The sequence below is a fragment of the Ctenopharyngodon idella genome, chromosome 16 (genome assembly GCF_019924925.1).
Source record: "Ctenopharyngodon idella isolate HZGC_01 chromosome 16, HZGC01, whole genome shotgun sequence".
NCBI classification, from domain to species: Eukaryota; Metazoa; Chordata; class Actinopteri; order Cypriniformes; family Xenocyprididae; genus Ctenopharyngodon; species Ctenopharyngodon idella.
Genome location: NC_067235.1, coordinates 28210368 through 28230614, shown reverse-complemented (window position 1 = coordinate 28230614; position 20247 = coordinate 28210368). Strand labels below are relative to the sequence as shown.

General features: G+C 35.8%; 1 protein-coding gene across 1 annotated transcript; it reads left to right on the top strand.

The window, feature by feature from the left end:
- The first annotated feature begins 1703 nt into the window (after positions 1–1703).
- thbs3a (thrombospondin 3a) lies at positions 1704–19618 on the top strand. The gene is made up of 23 exons (XM_051864658.1): positions 1704–2354; positions 3353–3559; positions 4758–5011; positions 5971–6073; positions 6181–6207; positions 6300–6382; positions 6466–6517; positions 7911–8059; positions 8259–8399; positions 9583–9657; positions 9750–9902; positions 11005–11115; positions 11509–11616; positions 12127–12286; positions 12377–12495; positions 13386–13438; positions 14331–14533; positions 14611–14789; positions 14969–15017; positions 15095–15291; positions 15390–15562; positions 18715–18854; positions 19032–19618. The coding sequence occupies exons 1-23, from the start codon at positions 2279–2281 to the stop codon at positions 19091–19093; spliced, it is 2874 nt and encodes a 957-aa protein (XP_051720618.1). The 5' UTR covers positions 1704–2278; the 3' UTR covers positions 19094–19618.
- Positions 19619–20247: the final 629 nt, after the last annotated feature.

Genomic DNA, 20247 nt, shown 5'->3' with positions numbered 1-20247 from the left:
TAAACTATGTTTGAAAGAGAAACAATGGATTTTTGAAGATGGCTGATTTGGGTGTTATGTATGGTCTGTAGTCGTTTATTCCCCTTAACATCTTTGTTTTGGCACCTTATTAAAGCTTCAAAACCAGTTCATCTTTTACATTCATGTGTCGATTTGTTCATATTCATTCATAAAGAAGTCAACTGTCATGGGATGGGAATCTACAGAAATAGAAAAAGGAAATTTGAACTCTCTTCAGACTGAACTTCAGATCTCTTCTCACTTATGTGCTGTAAATACATTTTGCTTATGGATTTCTATTTTCATAATTTGAGGGGCAAATAAACTGTCCTGAGTAATCCTGATTCTGCATGGGGTTTTCTTTATTTTCTGCAGATGCAATTGATGGAGCTAAGAGAGTTGCTCCAACAAAATTTTGATTTTATCTGTTGCAATGTTGTAACAAAAGGCCCTGAGGACTGTGTGTGTGAAGCGGAGGTTGTAAGAGAGAAAGATATTCTCTTTAAACTACAATTTACCTGCCGGCAGTGTTTCCGAGTATCAGAGTCGGCTGAGCGAGGGCTCTGTGAATGTGTGCCCTGGGGAGACACAGCTGTGTGTTACAGCACCAGACTGGAATCTCTCTCTGGCTCCTGTTCATTCCTGGGTTTGTTTCCTTGTATTTGTGTGTGGAAACATAGTGAACCCCCTCCCTACCACTAGATCCAGAGCAATCAGGAGCTCCCTGAAGCCGCACGACAGCGTTTAATGACCTCAACAAAAATCATCTGGGAAAGAATTTCTGTTTGAGAAGGAAAAATGCATTTGGATTGTGCTGATTTTCCACACAGGGATTGAGACGGGGGAAGCGGTGGGTGGGGTTATGCTCTGAACTATGTGTCATGGACCAAACTGGTTCTGGTTTTGTTCAGGGTGTAAAAGTTAGATTCATGACTCCATTGTGAAAATTTTTGCTCAAAACTCATATTTTCCTTTCTGGGAAGAGGACTGTTTAACAAGTCCCTCATTTAAAGCACTGCATAGAACAAAAAGCTGAACAATTTTTTCTGCTTGCAGGGTCCAGTAAAGCTCAAGTATGACAGAACTGTTCCCCAGACACCTGCTGTTAAATGCTGTTTCTAAGGAAACTCAAGAGGTAATGAAAAATAAACATCACCCCAGGACAGACTGTCGAGACTGGACGCTGAAACTGAACAGCCCTCATACTGCTCTGCTTTAAAATGTCAACAGCGTTTTCTTTCATCATGCCAATAAATTGTGTTTGATTGCAGACTGTTGCAAAATCAAAAGCTGACACTTGAATTATTAGTTTGAGCTAGACAACCAAAGCCAGTGTTTGCATTTTGTCACTTAAAATAACTGATATATTAACACTAACAAAAATTATTATGGTAGCCAATATTACCGTGTAGGATTTACTTTGAAATAACTGTCAAACAATAATTACAATAGTTTACACAGAAATGATAATTACAAAGATTTGACACTTTTTTTTTTTTTTGCATTTGATGGTCAGTGTGAGGTCTGGGTACGAATTAAATAGATTAGTGGCTTCTGAAAAAAAAAAAAAAAGTACGTCAACACGTTTTCAGTTTCCACAAAAGTCTACATGAGTGACCGCATATCTTAACGCTAAACAGGCGCTCGCGAACGGAAGTCACGCACTACGTAGCCTACTTGTAACGACAGCAACACGATGAGTGCGGAACGTCAAGAACATTATTATTTTTGTAGATTCTACATTTTACGAATATATCACGAAAACAGTATTATTCATTTTAAATCTTTAGGAAATTTTGCCTTGCTGTAATTTTACAGTTTCGCGAGGACCCTCAACTAATTTAACTCCGAAAATTACCGATACCGTCTTAGTTTGTACAACTTTTTATCGGTTTTCCTGTTCTCCAGAATAAATCACACGTCCATGGCAGTTGCGTAGCGTGAAAAAACACCGTGTCAATTTAAAAATAGTTAAACTTGTCTCGAGACCTCCACGTTATTCTATTTATGAACGCTGAACGAGTCCTGCGTGAACGCGCCCTGCAATCAATTATCCGTGTGTGTGTTTTACAGAAGAATAATGTGTTGTATGATGATGAGGAGGGCGGATTCAGTTCTCAAATCAGCTCATTCTCTCTGTCTGTAAACGCAGCTCACTCTCTCTCTCTCCTGCACAGCGCAGGTTTGTTCCAGTGGAACTATTTCGTATTTCAATGCATCGCTGACGGATCTGTTCTGGATATTTACTGCATCACTTTTGCGTGTAATTTTTGTAAACATGAAAGTTTGGGTCAGTCTATTCGTGTTGATGTTCGTCCGGTCCACAGAGAGCGCACAGAAACAAGACGTGCCGGGTAATTATTCTAACTTATAAAAATAACTTTCTTAATCAGTTACACTGACTTCTCTCAGGTAGTTATCAGTCAATATGCTTTACTTTTCTTATATATGCCATGTATCTTTTAAAGTCTTCTTCTTTCTTTTAAAGTTTAACTTTCTACCACGTCCAGTTAAAAGCTCTGATAGAAAAAAAAAGTCGGTGACATGAGGGGATTTAGAGACAGAGTGCAGTTTCTCTCAGACTGTGGTAATATAGTAGAAAATCCATCATTTACCCACTCTCATGTTCTGCCAAAACTGTATGACTCACTTTCCTCTGTGGAGCACAAAAGAAATTAATTAGAATGTATAATGAAGCTAGAGCTTTCCAAACTGACGCAAAAGCATCATAGAAGTGATGATGCACATGACTCGTTCATATGGGATTCGATTCAAAACTTCTTTTTGAGTCAATTTTTTTTAAATGAATCAGTTGACCCATTTCACTAACCCATTCTGAATGATTCATTCACAAGTAGGTCTGCTCAGTTCTCGAGTTCAACTCGCTGACCTTTGACTGACCGATTTTACCTTTATTTAACCAGTCAGATAATATTTACGATGATTGACGAAAGGTGAATAGGAACAATTAAGAAAAATAAAAAATAAATACCATGGATTACATCAGATGGTTAATAGCAATAATTATATAGCCTATATATAATTTAACTTGTGCAGAAAAAATTTAAATAGAATATGAAAAGATAAAATAATGGAAATTTTATGGCCATTTAAAAAAAATTGAAGTATATTGTGTAGAGTAGCCGATAAGTCATATCAACTACCTTTATGGTGCTTTTATCGCTATTTATTTTATTGGTCTTTGGTTGTATGACACCTTGATTTTTTCACTGTACACAAAATAGAGTTGCCTGTAGATTATGCAAAAGTTTCATGGAAAAAAACAGTATATGTGTTTGGAACAAATGACATAATTCCTTTATTTCCCCCTGTCTCTGTTTCTCTCTCTCAGTGATAGACATGTTGAGTTTGGAGGATGTGAAGCAGACCGTGGCCGCAGTAGAGAAGGTCTCTTTAGCTTTAAAGACTCTCAGTGATGTGTATGTGATGTCTACGTTCCGTCTGCCTCCTAAACTGGGTGGAGTTCTGCTGGGCCTCTACAACAAGCAGGATAACAAGAAATACCTGGAGGTTGCCATCATGAGCAAGATTAACAAAGGTATGACCCTTTGTTTTAATCATTATATCATAATCAACTTTCTTTTTCTCTGAAACAACTGTCCTTTTCCACTGGCATCACTGCATAGGCTGTTGTATAATGTTGACTAACAGCCTAATAGCATGTTGCTTGTTGTTTCAACAAACTTACATTCAGATTTCACCTCATTTTGGTATGGAATGCCCACTTTTCACCATCCAATCAGTTTTTGATGGATAAAAACAAGTCCCACCCTCTGTTTCACTCATAAATATGTAGCATTAAAGGATTAGTTCACTCCAGAATTAAAATTTCCTGATAATTTACTCACCCCCATGTCATCCAAGATGTTCATGTCTTTCTTTCTTTAGTCGAAAAGGAATTAAGGTTTTTGAGAAAACATTCCAGGATTTTTCTTCATATAGTGGACTTCAACAGGAACCAACAGGTTGAAGGTCCAGAATGCAGTTTCAGTGCAGCTTCAAAGGCCTCTACATGATCTCAGACGAGGAATAAGGGTCATGTCTAGCAAAAAAATCGGTCATTTTCTCAAAAAAGATAAAAATTTATATACTTTTTAACCACAAATGCTCGTCTTGCACTAGCTCTGCAATGCGCATCCACGACTTCATGCATTACATAATCACGTTGGAAAGGTCATGTGTGACGTAGGCGGAAGTACTGCGGTAGGGCGAAAAACTCCATTTCATTTTCTCCTCCAACTTCAAAATCGTCCGACATCATTGTTTTACCTTTTTTTGTAAAGGCCGTTTGAATTAGTCTTTGCACGTCCGCTTTGTAAACACTTGCTCGATACTTCCGCCTACGTCACGCGTGACCTTTCCAATGTGATTATGTGATGTGTGAAGTCGTGGATGCACATCGCAGAGACGAATATTTGTGGTTATTTTTTTAATTTTTTTTTGAAAATGACAGATCGCTTCGCTAGATGAGACCCTTATTCCTCGTCTGCAATTGTGTAGAGCCCTTTGAAGCTGCATTGAAACTGCAGTTTGGACCTTCAACCTGTTGGTCCCCATTGAAGTCCACTATATGGAGAAAAATCCTGGAATGTTTTCCTTAAAAACCTTAATGGGGGGTGGGTAAATTATCAGGAAATTTTAATTCTGGAGTGAACTAATCATTTAAAGAAACAAAATAGGTTGCAACTGTGGTATCTGCTCAGAACATCTCTAAATGGTTTGTTTGTTTGTTTTAGTTCTGGTCCGGTATGTTCGTGAAGACGGGAAGCTGCACACAGTAAACCTGCAGAGCCCCAATGTGGCAGACGGACGGCCTCAGTCTGTTATTCTACGAGTCGGTGGCCTGCGCAGAGACTACCTGAGCCTCGAGCTCTATGTGAACTGCCGTCTGGCCGACTCCGCCCAGCGGCTGCCTTCATTGACCTCTTTGCCCAGAGACACTGAGCTGGTGGAGATACGTAATGGCTACAAGGCATACGCTCGGATGCAGGTGAGATCCAATGCAATATGACCTTGATCATATGATGTCTTGATAATGTCTTCACACAACAGCTGCATATACGCTTCCGTTAAAAAGTTTGGGGTCATATGATATTGCGATGTTTTTAAAATAAATCTCTAATGTTTAACAAGGCTGCATTTATTTGGAAAAAAAAAACTAATTAAAAACAGTAAAATTGTGTAAAATATTATTATAATTTAAAATAAATATTTTCTATTTTAATATATTTTATAATGTAAAGTATTCCTGTGATGACTGAATTTTCAGCATCATTACTCCAGTCTTTACTGTCACATGATCCTTCAGAAATCATTCTAATATACTGATTTGGAGCTCAAGGAACATTTCTTATTATTATTAATGTTAACATTTTTTCATGGTCGAAATTGAAATAGAAATATTTTGTAACAGTGTGAAAGTCTTTGCTTTTATATTTAATGCTTCTTTGCTGAATAAAACTATTAATTTCTTTAAAAAAAACTTAATAACCCCACATTTTCGAATGGTAATGTGTGTATTTCTACTGTAAAAACTGTTAAGGAATAATTAAACCAAAAAAATTATGTTCTGACATTTTTTATGCGTCGTTCCAAATTCATTAATGTTATTTTTCTTCCATGTAAGACAGAAATGTGAATATAATATGAACTATGCAGATTGTCCAGAAGTTCTCCTTTTGTGTAAAAATAACAGCATTCAGGTTTAGAACTACTCAAGAATGAGTAAATAATGACTGATTTAAAAAAAATTAATAATGAGTTTTCATTGTTGGGTAAATTATTCCTTTAATTTTTAATGAATGAAAAGATTAGATGTTATGATCGGATAAGAACTGAAATCCAGATATGACATTATATGATATCTAACTGATATTACATCAAATACTATGATCAAATGACAAACATACAGAAACCAGAGCTCTTGTAACTAACAGGTTTGTCTTCCAGGGTTCAGTGGAGTCCCTTAAACTGGCACTAGGTGGCACTGTTGCCCAGGCTGGAGCTCTCACCGACTGCCCCTTTCAGGGAGACGCCTCTTCTTATAACATAGGTTAGCCAACATCAACACAAGACTGTACATGGGGCTTGAATATGTAACTTTTTGATAGCTTGCGAAATCTTTGTCTGAAAGTTTTTTGTTAAAACTTTGTTTTTCAGTGAACGGTGAGGTTAATTCTATTCTTGGTGAGTTGACATCTCAGGACATATGCGATTTGTTGGTTTTTATTTATTTATTTATTTATTTAATTTGAAGATATTGCATTATTTTTGTACAGGTGACCACACTAAAGCTCTGATTGGCCAGCTGATCATCTTTAATCAGATTTTGGGAGAGCTGAGAGAGGACATCAGAGAACAGGTGTGTGAGTGAGTGTGTATATATGTGAGGGAATCTGAACTGAACATGTTTGATTAATATTGAAGTGTTTTTGTACTATTTAGGTGAAAGAAATGTCTCTCGTCAGGAACGCTATTCTGGAGTGCCAGATGTGTGGTGAGTAGCAAACATCAAACCAACCTGACAGAACTTATGAGCTGTGTTCAGACTGCAGAATACGGTTGACAGTCCTGTTAGAAGTGCTACCTGTACATACACAGTTGAGTTAAGAAAGAGTGATAACCGCAGTTGACAATTAGATGTTTGACACCATTGTACATCTGGAATAATTACTAACAACATTAATAGATTTATATTATTATACAAATTATTTATTACATGTGATTGGAGAGTGAGTGAAAACACTACCGTTCAAAAGTTTAAAGTTAGTAAGACTTTTTAAAACAGTAAATACAGTAATATTGTGAAATATTATTACAATTTAAAATTTGTAATGTAATTTAAAATGTTAAATGTTAAAATTAATATTCCTGTGATGCCAAGCTGAATTTTCAGCATCATTACTCCAGTCTTCAGTGTCACATGATCCTTCAGAAATCATTCTAATACGCTGATTTGCTGCTCAAAAACATTTCTTATTATTATCAATGTTGAAAACAGGTGTGCTGCTTAATATTTTTGTGGAAACAGTGATGTGTTTTTTTCAGGATTCTTTGATAAATAGAAAGTTGATCTTTTGATCATTTTAATGTGTACTTCCTGAATAAAAGTATTAAAAGTATTACTTTCAAAAAATCTTAATGACACCAAATTTTTGAACAGTAGTATATAATTATTTTTTCCCTGCCATGTTCAAGATTTTATTAAAAAAAAAATATGTTGTGACAGTCTCGTGTGGCAATACAAAATGGTAAATCAGTGAAAAAGTAAATATAATGCATTTCTGTCCACAAATTTGAGAGGATGACAGCTGCGGGATTGTAAAACAATGGCAAATAATTTAGAATAAAAGCGAGTAGCACGAGTAGCAGCACTGACAAAATGATTGGAAATTATCTGCCATTTTTCAGGCAAATTGATAGTCCCTCCTGAAACCTGCTAGTATATAATGCAGCACATTGCAAAGAATGTATACCAAAATGCAATGCATTTGACTTCACCTTCCATTTCTTGATTGAACCGGTGGTAATGTCAGCTGTGATTTTATTTTTACTCATCATTTGGTCGAACAGCCAAAAGACACCTTTACCCAAAATTGGATTAAAAATACAATAATGAAGTCATGTGACACCAATGTTTGAAAAGTTTATCCCTGCAAAATGCATACTGTTTCACATACTGCTATGTTTTAATAGTAGGCAGCATACAGTGTATAGTAAGCAGGAAGCAGGAAGCTAGTATTCCCTTATGAATATATCCTAAAACTCTCCGCTGACTGGCAGGGCTTAAATTTGTGTGTGTATTATTCACATGATATTAGATTTCATAAGTACATTTTCAACCACACTTAAGAAATCTGGTTTTGATAATTCATGTCTTTGGTTTGAAGGATTTCATGAGCCACGTTCGCACTGTCAGCCCAATCCTTGCTTTAAGGGCGTGGCCTGCATGGAGACATTTGATTTTCCAGGGTACAGCTGTGGCCCCTGTCCGGAGGGAATGACAGGGAATGGCACACACTGTAAGGATATAGATGAGGTGGGTGAAGGCATTTAGTGCTGGTTTTATTTTAGAGTAATGATTAGTCTTGGTCCAGAACTCGCTGTAACTGTTTATGTCCATGTTTCAAGCATTTCAAATAAACATGCCTTCATTTTTTAACCATATTAAGTGTTGATTTGTCAAAGCTGATTCATATTTAGCTCATTTGAATAATTAGCATGTCTCTCTCCATCAGTGTGCAGAGGCTCAGCCGTGTTATACACCAAGCGCATGTGTCAACACAGCAAAAGGTTTTACCTGTGAGTCCTGCCCACCCGGGCTATGGGGTCCACCTCTCTCTGGAGTCGGTGTGGAACATGCTAAGAGTCACCGCCAGGTACAGTTCATTTATTTGATCGAAGATACAGTAAGAACAGTAATATTGTGAAATTTTATTACAGGATTGCTGCAAAAATTTTTAAGACCTTTTTTAAGACCTGAAGAAATGAAAAATAATACTGTACGCACATAAAGAACAAACTTTGTATGCTATGTACAGTACTCAACTCAGTATACTATAAAAATAGTAAACACATGACAACATGTAACATTTTAAAACATGTAACAGTGCTTAATAAAAGTTCAAACATGATCAAATAACTGAATGGTTGTTTGAAACATTTAAATACTGATCAAAAACAAAAAGTAGTGCAGCTTGCTTTGTTTACAGGGTTACTGGGGTAACGGCTGAAGTGCTATCTTTCATTCCGCCATGCTGTGTAAAAATGTAAAAAAAAAAAAGAGATATGTAACACAGTCAAGTTGCAAACTAGGTACTACCAAAGACTGGGTGCTACACTGCCTAAAAGCATACATTTTTCGATTAGATTTCAGACCCCATCTGAAAATTTAATGCCTTGCAAAAAAAAAAATACAAGTATTGAAGACTTTTTAATGCCCGCATACTATATTACGTTTATTTAAAATAATTATTTTCTATTTGAATATATTATGTAATTTAATGTAATTTATTCCTGTGATGGTAAAGCTGAATTTTCAGCATCATTACTCCGGTCTTCAGTGTCACATGATCCTTGAGAAATTATTCTAATATTCTAATAAACTGATAAATTTTTTCAGCATTCTTTGATAAATAAAAAGTTCAGCAGTTCAGAACAGCATTTAAAAAAAAAAAAAAAATAGAAATCTTTTGTAACATTATAAATGCTACTTTTGATCAATATAATGCATCCTTGCTGAATAAAAGTATTATTTCTTTCAAAAAAAAAAATCTACTGACAACAAACTTTTGAATGGTAGACTGTATAATTAATTGTTTTGGTTACATATTTAAAAAAAAAGAAAGCAGTAAAAGAGTCAAAAATGGTGAACTGTTTAGAATAAAGGTGAAATAATTTTGGCTCATTTGAATGTCTTTATGGAATATGCTAAGAGTCACCTGCAAGTACAGTGACCTTAAAAAGTATTTACTCCTAAAAATGCCTGAATGTCATTGCATCAGATAGCACAATATCAAAGCAAGTGGCAACAAATATTTTTTTGCAATGAATTTGTTTCAGGAATGCTCTGACATTGATGAATGTCTTGATTTGGCCAACGCCTGCACACCCAACTCCATCTGCATCAACACCATTGTGAGTATAATGCACAAAAACTCCCAGACGTTTTCTCTGAAATCACACACAGTGTATGTTAATGTTTTTTAAACTTCTTCCCCTTCTCTCAGGGATCATATCGATGCGGTCAGTGCAAAGTTGGATATGTTGGGAATCAGACAGCTGGATGTTTTCCTCGGAATTCGTGCGCTTCGCTCAGTTTCAACCCCTGTGACACTAACGCTCACTGCATCATTCAGCGGAACGGCGACGTCACCTGTGCTGTATGTGTACACTCCTCAGTTCCACTATAACATTAACCGCTTTTCCACCATTGGGCCGAACGGTCCTAAGAAAGGTAGGGAACTGTTCCAGGTATATTTCCACTTGAGCCTGGTATGGCACAGCACCATTACAAACCGTTCTCAGCCTTGAATTCTCAGCAGGGTTGGCTAACTGTGCTGAACCGTGCTGGTAGAGTGTATGTGTGTAGTGATGTCACAACTCAGAATTGGTCACTTGTCTGTTGCCTGGCTACTAATTTCTCTGTAGCTGGCTAAACACGCTATTTGAGCGACGTAAACACAAATTAATAATAAAATTTGAAAGAAATATCTGATCATCCTACATAACACGGACAGTATTTGCATCTCATATTCTCTTTAAACTCTTGCTTTACGGAAATGACTGGTTCATTTGTATTACATTCCGAAGAGCTCCGTTATCAACCCCACAACGGAAAATTAAACCATATCTGTACTGGCTTGGCTGGATCGGCACGGAATGGAATGGTTAAGCAAAGAGAACGGATTGGCCCGACGATGGAAAAGCGGCTATTGTGTCCTAACCAGGCGCGATGCAGTAACATTTAAAAGACAAGCAGTTCACATCCAATCAGAAAATATTTGAAACTTGAAGTCGGCGTGAAATGAATTTTATGATCTTATTGTGAATGATTCATCCATGCATTTTTTATTTAATTTTTATTTTTTTGATCTCATTATTTTTAATCAAAATGTCTTCTCTCTGGTGATGTATGCCGAACTTCTCCAATCATTTAGTCCACTTAAACTCCGCCCCTTTCTTACAAACGACTGAAAGCTTGTATTCAGATCTGCCTTCATACAATCAACGACCAGTGGATTGAACCAATTTTGATAATCTGTTTCACTCGAATGTACATCACAATACAGAAGAGAAGATCTGTTATAATGCAGTAGAAACCAAGTACACTCTTAAAAATAAAGGTTTTTAAGAGTGTAACTGACAAGATGCTCATCATTTATCATGGCTGGTTAAGACAAAAACTCAGATTTAAATGTATCATATTGTATCTTTAATGCATCTTCTGAAGTTTTCTGATAAACTTCTCTATGATTCTCTTAGTGTAATGTTGGATGGGCTGGTAATGGTCACACTTGTGGGAAGGACACAGATATTGACGGCTATCCAGACCGCTCCTTGCCCTGCATGGACAACGACAAACACTGCAAACAGGTCTGAAACTCACAATCTTTTTACCCAGAATCTGTATCAACATTCACTGAATTGATGTGATTCTTTATAAGTATTGGGAAACCATATTGTTCTATTTATTCTGATGGTTTATAGACTTGATTGTTCAATTGTTCAATATAGATAATTGTTCATATGTCTTGTACCTTTCAAGTAAATTAAGCTATTCATCCTAGATGAGGTAATGTGTTTACATAAACCAAGTTTGTTTTGGGGTTTGTTTGGACTTTTATATGATAGATTCACCGTAGCTTGCAGTCCCAAAACTTTCCCATGAACACTCTTAGATTCGGTATGTCTGAAAGCAGGATTTTATTCAGCTGTAGCTTGAAGTGTTATGCTAGGGTTTTTGATTTTCACACTCTGTGTTTTCAGGACAACTGCGTCTTCACACCCAACTCCGGTCAGGAGGATGCAGATAACGATGGGATTGGAGACCAGTGTGATGAGGATGCTGATGGAGACGGAATAAAGAACGTAGAGGTGTGTTTGTGTCCCATCGACCAGTGTTGTTTTTGTTAACTAAAACTAACTACAATAATTTTTGTTAAACTGCCCCATTATGCTATTTTTAAAATTCCTAATTTTGTTTTGGACATCTCCTACAATTGGTTTACATGCATCCAAAGTCAAAAAACACTTTCTCACTTTTTAAAACACTTTTTTTAATTTTTCTCATAATATAGATTGCACGTCACCTCATTTTTCATATAATCTGAAAACGATTTGTTGTTCGAAGATTCAGTCTCTCTAAATCCCTCCTTTCCGCAAGCCTGCTCTGCTCTGATCAACAGATGGCCCAGTCTGTTGTGATTGGTCTGCTGCTTACAGCACATGTGGGAAAACGAAACTCCTATTACCATATCTGAATTTGAGCAACGGAGGCTTCCTCAGAGCTTGATACACTGTGATGCGAACAGTAACTATGGTGTCAGTTTTTCCATATCAATTCCAGCACGAGTGATTTTTTTTCTGTCTCTCTCTGTGTTTCAGGATAACTGTCGGTTGGTGTCCAATAAAGATCAGCAGAACTCTGACACAGATTCATTCGGTGACGCATGCGATAACTGTCCCACCGTTCCCAACATCGACCAGAAAGATACTGACAATAACGGAGAGGGAGACGCTTGCGATGAAGACATTGATGGAGATGGTAAAGACTGTTCAGCTTGATGAATTGCTCTACTTTGTGTCCCTACAACATCATCCTTTGGTGTATGTGATGTGTGTGGATGTTTTGCAGGAATCCAGAATGTGCTGGATAACTGTCCCAAAGTGCCGAACCCAATGCAAACAGACCGGGACAGAGACGGAGTGGGTGATGCATGTGACAGCTGTCCTGAGATCAGCAACCCCATGCAGGTACTGCATCACATCTTACTTTATATCAAACTTTAAACATTCATTATACATTGATACAGTGTCAAAAAGAAGTTCATCCAAAAATTAAAGTTTCTCACCCTCATGTCATTCCCAACTTGTGTGACTTTCTTCTGTGGAAAATAAAAGAAGGACATATTTAAAGCCCATATTTGATTTGAGAGCTACATCGGAGGAATTTAAATTTTGGTCTGTTTCTCGTACAAAGCTATCGTATAGCCTCAGAACACATTTATGAAACTTTATGGTGCTTTTTGGTCATTTTGAAGCTTGAAGCCTTTGACCAGTGCAAATCTTCTTAATTTCTCCATTTGCGTTCCACAAAAGAAAGTCAATGTTATTTTAGTGATATTTATATACTATGATAGTTTTTATTAATATTTTGAATTAACTTTTAATTTATATTTTCGGTTTATTTTAATTTTATTATTACTATTTAGGTTTCATTTCTTTTTCTTTTTCTTTTTTTTAATTTGAATTCTAGTTCAATTTTAATCAGTTAATCAATTTTAATTTTAGTCATTTTAGTACTTCAACTTAAACTTCAATTAGTTGCCAAGGCAACATTTCTAATTTTCATTTAGTTTTCTATTTAATATTTTTATTTTATATTTTATTTTGTTTCAGCTTGATTTCAGTTAACATAAATATTTTTAATAATTTTAGTTTTGGTTAACATTAATAAGCCTATTTGGAATGACGTGAGTAAATGATGACAGAATTTGAATGTTTGGGTGAACTATACCTTTGACAAATTATTTGAGTATTTAAAAAACAGCTAGTTCTTGCTTTTGCAGTAAATGGTCTATTATTTTATATACTTTTTTTCTCTCAAATTAAATGTATAAATAATAAAGTTAATACTATTGCAGACAGATGTGGACAATGACTTAGTCGGGGATGTTTGTGACACAAACCAAGACACGTGAGTACGCGCACAACTCTGGTAAATATAAATATATATTTAAATATATAAACCACACAAATTGTAGACTATTCATTTTGTCATTAAGCTGTATATGCAAATATTGCTGCCATCTAACCCTTGTTCAGACTGTCAGTCCAAATTCGATTTTTGCGCATATCTGATTGGAATCAGATCATATTAAGATATTAAGTAAATGGCAAAACAATCACATGAAATCAGATTTTTAGAAATACGTTTCGAACTTCATTCATATGTGGCTTTAAATCCTATTTAAATCTCATTTTTGGAAATCTGTTTCAGTCTGACTGCTCTGATTGGATTTTGCTTAGCTTTTTTCCTTATGTTACTTTCTCACGGCATGTAAAAGGTAAATACGTCAGACGCTGTTGCAGAACGGGTAGGAAAGAAAAGGTTGTAGATGGTTACAAATCATTGTGAATGTGTCGGCACACATTCTGAAGTTTGACAGCCACATACATTCATGAAATCTGGGTACCACACAAGTGGGGGGATGCATCCACACACCTCTTTGAATTTTGAAACAGGCGGAGACGGCAGCATGGAATAAAGCTGCTGCTGCTTCATTAGACATAGTAGTCCAGTGCTGCAGCTACTCATCATTGCAACCCCCTCCATGTTGCTGTTGATGCCATAGAAACCAACACAGATATTCCAGAAAACGAAAGAGCGCCACAGGACACACAAATTTGATCTGAACAGTTGAGATATACAGTGTGAACAGACAATCATTGAAATCAGATTCCAAACGGATATGATTTGGACTGACAGTGTGAACACAGCCCTAGTGTCTCATAGTTGCTCATACCATTTATTATCACCGTAGACACTTTCAGTTCAGCTCATAATGTTGAATGTTGTGTGTTTTCAGTGATGGAGACGGACACCAGGACACTCGAGATAACTGCCCCGACATTCCAAACAGCTCTCAACTGGACTCGGATAACGATGGCATCGGAGATGACTGTGACGAAGACGATGATAACGACGGGATCCCGGACAATTATGCCATCAACGGCATGGGACCCGATAACTGCAGACTCATTTCCAACCCCAACCAGAAAGACTCGGACAGTAAGAGCGTTCATATCCACTGATGGTGAATAATCTTCCTGATTAATGACTCACCTAATTTCTTTCTTGTCATTTAGGTAACGGAGTCGGTGACGTATGTGAGAATGACTTTGACAATGATGCGGTACTAGATTTTATTGACGTGTGCCCAGAAAGTGCTGAAGTCACACTCACAGATTTCAGAGCCTATCAGACGGTCATTCTAGACCCGGAGGGTGACGCTCAGATCGACCCGAACTGGGTGGTGCTCAATCAGGTAAAGCATCATAGGAATCCTGTTGATCTCATTGACACAAGTTAATTTTCTTATTCCAGAGATTTAAATTACACTTTTTTGGGTATCCATGATGTCATGGATATTATTTAAAGATGAAGTCTGTAATGTTCTGTACTTTGCTAAGTGCTTGTATTAATACAGATGAATTTGGGTTTCAGGGTATGGAGATTGTTCAAACCATGAACAGCGACCCGGGCTTGGCAGTGGGTGAGTCCAGTTTCAGATTTCAAGAGGTAAACACCCAGCAGACACTCAAACTTAAACTATAAATCACTTCTCCACAGGTTACACAGCGTTTAACGGTGTGGACTTCGAGGGAACGTTTCACGTTAACACAGTGACTGATGACGACTACGCTGGCTTCATCTTCGGCTATCAGGATTCATCTAGTTTCTATGTAGTGATGTGGAAGCAGACCGAACAGACTTACTGGCAGTCGGTCCCTTTCAGGGCCATGGCTGAACCAAGCCTGCAGCTCAAGGTGTGAATATTGCTTAATTACGTAGTTTCATTGAAATATATTGGCTTGCTAATGTTCATACAACCTCTTGGGGAGTAAGACATCTTATGTGTGTGTAGGCAGTGAAGTCTCGTACAGGCCCCGGTGAATTTCTTCGTAATGCTCTGTGGCACACGGGGCATACGGATGGAGAGGTGAAACTGCTGTGGAAAGACCCACGAAATGTTGGCTGGCAAGATAAAACCTCGTACCGGTGGCAGCTCAGCCACCGGCCACAGGTCGGCTACATCAGGTGAGATCTCCTACAATTTTGCAGCAACAGAATATACGCCACCGTTCAAAATTCTGCTGTTTTATTTATTTTTTAAAGAAATTAATACTTTTATTTAGTAAGGATGCATTAAATTGATCAAAAGTGACAATAAAGACAATAAATAAAGAAATTCTGAGAAAAAAAAAAAGGTGTCCGTTTCTACAAAAATAAGCACAACTGTTTTCAACATTGATAATAAGAAATGTTTCTTGAGCATCAAATCAGCATATTAGAATGATTTCTGAAGGATCATGTGACACTGAAGGCTGGAGTAATGATGCTGAAAATTCAACTTTACCATCACAAGAATAAATTACATTTTAAAATATATGTATTAAAAAAAACAACAACAACAAAAAACATTATTTTCAATTGTACTCAGGGTTATTATAGTTAACTAAAAAATAAAATCATAAACATCATTGTTACTTGAAATAAAATAAACATTAACTGAAATAAAATATAATATAAAAAAGGAAACATTTTTCATTTTCATTTAGTTTAACTTGATGTACAAAACTAAAAGTGAAATAAAAATTAATAAAACTATATAGATACATAAAAACTAACAAAAATGACAAAAACACACCAAAAAATTACTAAAAATAACTAAAATGATAATGGAAGATATAAAAATAAAAACCAACTCTAAAAATTATTCAAAACTATATTAGTATCTCAATGATACTAAAATAACACTGGTTATAATAATATTACTGTTTTACTGTATTTTTGATCAAATAAATGCAGCTTTGGTAAGCATAAGAGTATTCTTTCAAAAACATTAAACAGTCTTACCCAAAAATTGACCCTAAACTTTTTAATTGTAATGTACATTACTGTAAACATATTTATTTGCTAGTTTTAGCTAGTATTTTAATTGACTGCATGCCAAAAATGGTTAAATTTTAAATTATATTTACCTTATATTAAGAGTAATAATATAAGACATTTGTCCCTGCTCAAACAAATTTTTTGTCTGTCTGGTTGTGGGACATGTTTGTTGTCACAAGAGGGCGCAATACCAGATTGGGTCATTGACTGCACTGGTGTGAGCGGCAGCTGATGGAAGCTTGTGCTGGTATACTGGAGGGAGGGGGCTGGTGGCGGCTATGACTAGTTATCCTTAAAATTTCTTCACAATTGCCCCCTCCTCTTGCCCCCTTCACACCCCTGAGACTCTGCTGAGTGGTTGGGCCCCCTGGCCGCCCATTGTTGTGGTTGCCATGCCAATGAAATCCTTGGCAAGAATTTTCTTGGTGCCTGTTCATATGCAGATCCAACGGAAACTACTGTAGTGGACGGGCCATTAAAGAAAGAGAGAGAACGGACCGCAGAGGACAGTTAAACATGTATTGTGTATGATTTCCTGTACTGAGTAATTTCTTGGCATTGTGTTGTAAATCAGATAGTCTTTGCCAAAGAACCAAAGCATAAACTCCAGCAAATGCTCAAAAATTGTTTTTTTAATAATGTCATAACAGAAGTTGCCTAGAATGAATTCTCATTTAATAGTTAAACAGTTATGAAGCTTTTAAACTTTGAGTCTACATGATTATTGAACTCTAGAACATTCCCAAGATTCTATTATGCATAAATACCTACAGGAAGAGAGAGAACTGTGTGTAGCTTGGTGTGTGTGTACGTACACGTGTATTCACATTTGTGTGAGACAATGTGTAGCTGAGGCTTTGTGAGGGCCTTTTCAAACACACACACATAAACACACCTGCTTTGTATTCAGTGAGAGGAGTGAATAGAGCACTGGACTTTAGTACGCACACACACTCTGCAACCGTGCTCTGCTCATACATAATGCAATTTAAGTCTGGCCTGCTGCTAAATCAAATCAGATCTCATTTATTATCAGGTAATTAGAGGTCGAGCAGGTGGAGTTCAGTAGCGGCCTGTAGCACAAAACAGCTCTTGGCTTCATTCAGATCAAATATTCTAGAACAACGGTTCTCAAAATTGGGTCAGTGATGCTAAATGCAAATAATAAAATGCAACTAATCGTATAAGTTTGAATAGCAAAATAAAGTTGTTGTTTTTTTTTGTTTGTTTTTTTGTGGAAGGACAAAATGTTACTTTTGTTTGATTATAAAATGTATCTTTTGTTGTTGATGTAAAAGTTTGTACGTCCAATAAGACTAAAGTACTTTGGTGCAAATTCATTTGTTACTTGTTAGAAAATCTAATTATTTTCTAATATTTTATACATTTTAATTATTACATTTATATATTAATTATTATATATTTTTAATAAATTAGATATAATAGTATTACATTATTATATATTATAATATTATAATATTAAATATAATATCTAATGTATTCAAAATAAAAATGTATATATATATGTATATATATATTTAGATTAATTAATCGCCACATCATGTAATTAATTTGATCAAAAATTTTAATCGCTTGCCAGCCATTATATATATATATATATATATATATATATATAATATTTAGACATTTAATAATATGGTATATTATCAATTATATATAACACTTTAGTTTAGGGTCCAATTCTCACTATTAACCAGTTGCTTATTAGCATGCAAATTACTAGGATATTGGCTGTTTATTAGTACTTATAAAGCAGATATTAATGCCTTATTCTGCATGACCATATTCTATACCCAATATCTAAACTTAACAACTACCTTATTAACTATTAATAAGCAGTAATTAGGACTTTATTGAGGCAAAAGTCAAAGTTAATAGTTAGTTAATAGTGAGAATTTGACCCTAAAGCATGACTATATATATATATATATTAGATATAATAATAGTATTTTATATATATTAAATATTACATCTAATGTATTAAAAAATACATTTATACATTTAATATATATTTTGAAACATCAGATATGGTATATTATCAATTTATATATATACAATTTCCATGCTTGCAAAACTTTTCCATGCAAGCAAAAATTTTTCTATTTATGAAGTTTGCGGTAATATTAATGAATTTCAGTGTTTGATCTTAAGGATATTTTTGCTCACTTTTATATGCTAAACAGTTGTGAATGTCCAATATTAAATCTGGATCCAGAACTGCTGATCTTGAGTCCCGTCTAAGAGGACTTTAATGCGTGTGTGTGCTCCTGTTGCAGGGTGAAGCTGTATGAAGGCACAGAGATGGTGGCTGACTCAAATGTTGTGATTGACACCTCCATGAGAGGGGGCCGCCTGGGCGTGTTCTGCTTCTCTCAAGAGAACATCATTTGGTCCAATCTGCGCTACCGCTGTAACGGTAAAGATTAATCCACTCTTTGATATTTAAATCATGATCCCCAGACCCTCAAATCCAACACTCAAAGTCTTCAAGAAATCTGAAATCTGCTAATTCTGTATAAAAGTTGTTTATTGACAAAACCCAGCATTACAACAACAGAATAAAAAAAACAGCTTAAACATATATCTTTTCCAGATACTGTTCCAGAGGACTTCAGTTCACACCGTAAACAGGTTCTAATGCACATAAAGGTGTGAGAGGAGTGGGATGCCCTCCGTCTCTCTCTAGACCCCCTGAAACCCAGTGTGGGGCCACTGAACTCCTGTGTACGAGGGGCCAAACAACCAGGACAGATGAGAGATTTACCAGTGTCTGTGTCACTCCGGTGGAGGAGACTGAATGAAAGGAGAGAAAAGACTTTTATTTTACATTTTGCGTGTTTGTGTGTCATTGCGGAGCCGTATAATGTGAGTATGAGAGTGTGTATGTTTGAAAGTGTGTATGCATTAACAAAATGTCTTAAATAAAGGGATGTGATGTATTTTCTAAAACACAATAAATACCCAGCAGTACTTTTGTTCTATAATATAAAGACAACAGTCAATTTTAAAAATGCCAAAAGTGAGTTTAATGTATCAATCTCAATTCTCCTGTTCTGTATTTCATCAATTATGAATAAGAGATCAGCTGTATTTCTACACTCAAGCGTATGTATGGAAATATAATAATTTAACATCAGTTAAAATAAAACCATCTCAGCCACTGTGGGGGCAAATATCATATTAACTTTGAATGCTTCTTCATTTAAAAAAAAAAAAAAAAAAAAAAAAAAATATATATATATATATATATGTATATAAACATTACATTTATCAGAAATTAAATCATATATATATATATATATATATAGTATTATTTTATAATGTATTTTTTATTAAACATTTTATATAAACTCACAAGAGAAATCTAAGCACACTATGTTTAGAATAGCATGCTTGTATACTCAGTATATAGTATGTATAATACATGAATTTTATGTATGCATAAACACCGGAATTATCTAAATACACTTGCTTTATTGCACAGTAAACATTAGAGCACCCTGTGTAAAATACTGTATCCCATAATGCAATGGAAAAATAAGCATACAGTATACAATGCATACTGCACAATATTTAGTAAGTAGTAAGCTATTATTTCATTCCGAACATAGCCACTGTGTCATATACTCACACTGGTGTTGAAGATACACCTGCAGTCTGGCGCCGCCCTAGTGGTCGAGCGGTTCATGAGCTGTTGTTGAGGCGGGAGATTCCAGCGGGGAGTCGCGTGTTCCTCGTGGTCAGGGAGGCCGGGACGAGTGCAATATTGGCGGGAGATTGAACAACAGTGCACAGCATCCCACACCTGC